General features: G+C 54.6%; 1 protein-coding gene across 1 annotated transcript in view; it reads right to left on the bottom strand.

The window, feature by feature from the left end:
• The window catches only part of LOC119581761 (myosin heavy chain, muscle-like), a gene marked incomplete in the record, with an annotated part of 38,657 nt that overhangs the window by 7,654 nt on the left and 28,065 nt on the right, over window positions 1-2,938 (bottom strand). Inside the window, 2 exon segments of the mRNA XM_037929893.1 lie at window positions 51-886; window positions 1,768-2,241. Of these exon segments, the coding sequence (XP_037785821.1) occupies window positions 51-886; window positions 1,768-2,241 (1,310 nt within the window).

Genomic DNA, 2,938 nt, shown 5'->3' with positions numbered 1-2,938 from the left:
ACTCGCCAAAGGACGTGGCCAACCGCGTCCAGCGCGCGGGCCGACCTCACCTGGCCTTCATCTTGTTGAGGTGGTCGATCTGCTCGGACATCTCGGCGACGGCGTCATTGTGCTTCTTGCGGAGGCTGGCGAGGGCGGCCTCGTGCTGGATGTTGGACTCCTCGAGGTCTCGGCGGATCTTGGCCAGCTCGGCCTCGCGCTTCTTGTTGAGCTCGATCTGCGCAGCGGTGGCGCCGCCGGCCTCGTCGTCATCCGACTCGCGCGGCCGGCGCTCGTGCTCCAGTTCCTCCTCGAGCTCCTCAATGCGAGCCTGCAGCTCCTTGATTTGCTTCTGGAGCTTCGAGACGAGGCCCTGCTCGTCTTCCAGCTTGCATGCAAGGGACGACACTTCCTTGTCCTTGCGCTGGATGGTCTGCTCGAGCTCCTTCTTGTTGCGCTCCAAGTCGGCAACGGCTTCCTGTGTCAACTTGAGGTCGCCCTCAACCTTCCTCTTGGCCTTGTCAACCTCGCCTCGCAGCTTCTTCTCCCTCTCAAGAGAATCCTCAAGCTCATCGAGGGTCTGTTCAAGCTTGGCCTTAACTTTGTTGAGATGGTTGCACTTGTCCTCGATGCCCTGCAGATCCTCTGCGGTCTTCTGGTTGCATTCCTGCAAGTGCTTCTTCTCCTTGTTGATCTTGTTGATGAGCTCGTCTTGGTGGGCGATCTCATCGTTGAGGTTGCGGATCTGGTGGTCCTTGGTGGCCTTGTCCTGCTCGGCCTTCTGCACTGTGAGTTCCAAGTCCTCGATGTCCTTCTTCAAGCCGGAGATCTCTTGCTCGATCTTCTTCTTGCCCTGGAACAGCTGGTTGCGGGCCTCCTCCTCCTGCTGTAGGCGCTCGGTGGTTTCCTGGGGGTGGGGAAGAGGCGAATGGTCACACTCCAGCACTTAACAACATGTCGGCTGATGTCACTAGTATACACATAGACACGCAAAGACACTAAGACAAAACACCACTAAGACACTATCCAACAGGACACTACGGGTTGGGGAAATCGTGGTAAGTCCTACCTCCACGATGGTGTGGGGAACGTATAAGGAACCCATACTGGCTACAGCTAGAGTTTACAAGGGAAGTGTACAAGGGGGAGGGGTAGGGGCTACTCGTAACAGATCGTACACAAGACCACAGTTGGAAGCTGGGTCGTTCGTATATCGCTGCCTGAGCCAGACTGGTCGCTGAGGCTCCCTTTAACCCCAGCTGAGTGAGGTTGAGTCACCAGCCTCCACCTGGCCCACCTCATCACCGCTTACGTAAACAACCCACCCACCGCAATAGCTATATTTATAACTCAATATTTTCACAGAAATGATTTCCGCATTTTACAAAAACGTGTTGAGTGTGGGCAAATGCCAATATTGAATAGAGAGACATATTTGAAGACATACAGGTTAGGAAGGTGTCTAGAGGGCCGAGGGGCTAAGGAGGGAAAAGGGGAGGGAGGAGATTTTAGCTCTTAAAATTATCCATGACTTCATGCACTTTTCGGCACACTTAATGTTTACCAGGTGAGCTAAATAAAGCAGTAAGGGGATAAACTGCGAGGGTGTTGATGTGACGGATGTCGGGAAAGGGAGGAATAGGGGGGCGGGGGAGGCGGGGAGGCAAACCCACGTGGAAGCTACCAGATTTTACCTCATATGGGATTAAGGGAGTATAAAGTATGGGAGTTCTGCGAGTTAAGAGGCTTTAATTAAAACTGAAAAGGGTCTTCCTGACCGATACTTACGTTGAGCTGCGCCTCGAGGTCGGCTTTCTGACTCTGGAGTTTGGCCTGCTTGTCGAGGTACTCTGACACGTTGCCCTTGGTCGATTCGAGGGCGACCATGAGGTTGTTCTTCTCCTCGAGCAGGGCAAGGTTTGCGGCCTCGAGTTCCTTACGGAGCTTAGACTCGCGCTCATAGTTCTCCTCAGCCTTGGCGGCCTTCTCCTCGAGGGCGCGGATCTCGTCTTCGATGCGGGTGACGTTGAGCAGGGGCTTGACCTTCTGCCAGAGGCGGTACCAGGCCCAGGTGCGCAGCTGCAGGTACTTCCTCAGGTTGCGCTGCACGACGATGAGGGCGACGCGCTGCTCCTGGAGCTTCTTGTAGGCCTTGCGGCTGGTGTAGCCTCGGATCCAGGACTGCAGCCACGAGATGATCTTCGCGAGGCGGTCGTCGCGAATCTCCTCGAGCTGGCCGAGCACGCCGGCGCGGAAGAACACCTGTGGGGCGGCCGAGAGGGGCGTCAGGCACGGGGGCGGGGGAGGGAGTGTCAGGCTGCAAGTTACGTTTCGTTCTGTCTTTGCTTTTTCTTTGTTTTGACACTTTGAACCAATGCTGAAATGAGCTGAAGCCACTTTCTTAAGGAAACAAAAACAGTTATGTCTGAAAGCGATATGGCTGCTGAAGGCTTTTATGGCTTGGAGAAGAAACTTGCAACTTTACTTACCAGCGGAGTTAGCAAGCAAGAAACTGGAGGTGTGAAAGCACGTGGAAAGTGAGCGTAAACGAGAGCAGCATCCAAAAGAGGGAGTTTTGAGCGAAGAGTGAAATGATACATGTTACACCGGCGTGTGTACACAAAGCGGCAGAAGACAGTGTGGGCAGACAAACAAATACCTTGTTTTGACCGTAACGGTATTGATTAGGCTCCAATTTGACGTAGTCTAGAATCATTTCTGCGCTAGGCCGGGGAGGAATCTGCTCCTTGCGTTCCTGGAGGAGCAGTGGAGGACACAGGACGCGGTATCTGGACGAGATCTTAAGTGTCAGAACGAACACAACGAAGGGACAGACGGGTAATCCTCGCGTCACTAACTGACGGCGAGGAACTAGGGTGAAGAAGGAGGGAGTGTTGGGCCGAGTGTGGCTGTGGGCCCGAACACGAGGCTCCGGGTCTGCCGGTTTACAGGTGTGTGG

Source organism: Penaeus monodon, chromosome 15, assembly GCF_015228065.2.
Source record: "Penaeus monodon isolate SGIC_2016 chromosome 15, NSTDA_Pmon_1, whole genome shotgun sequence".
NCBI lineage: Eukaryota > Metazoa > Arthropoda > Malacostraca > Decapoda > Penaeidae > Penaeus > Penaeus monodon.
The sequence above is the reverse complement of the archived record's forward strand: the minus strand, read 5'-3'. Positions and strand labels throughout refer to the sequence as shown.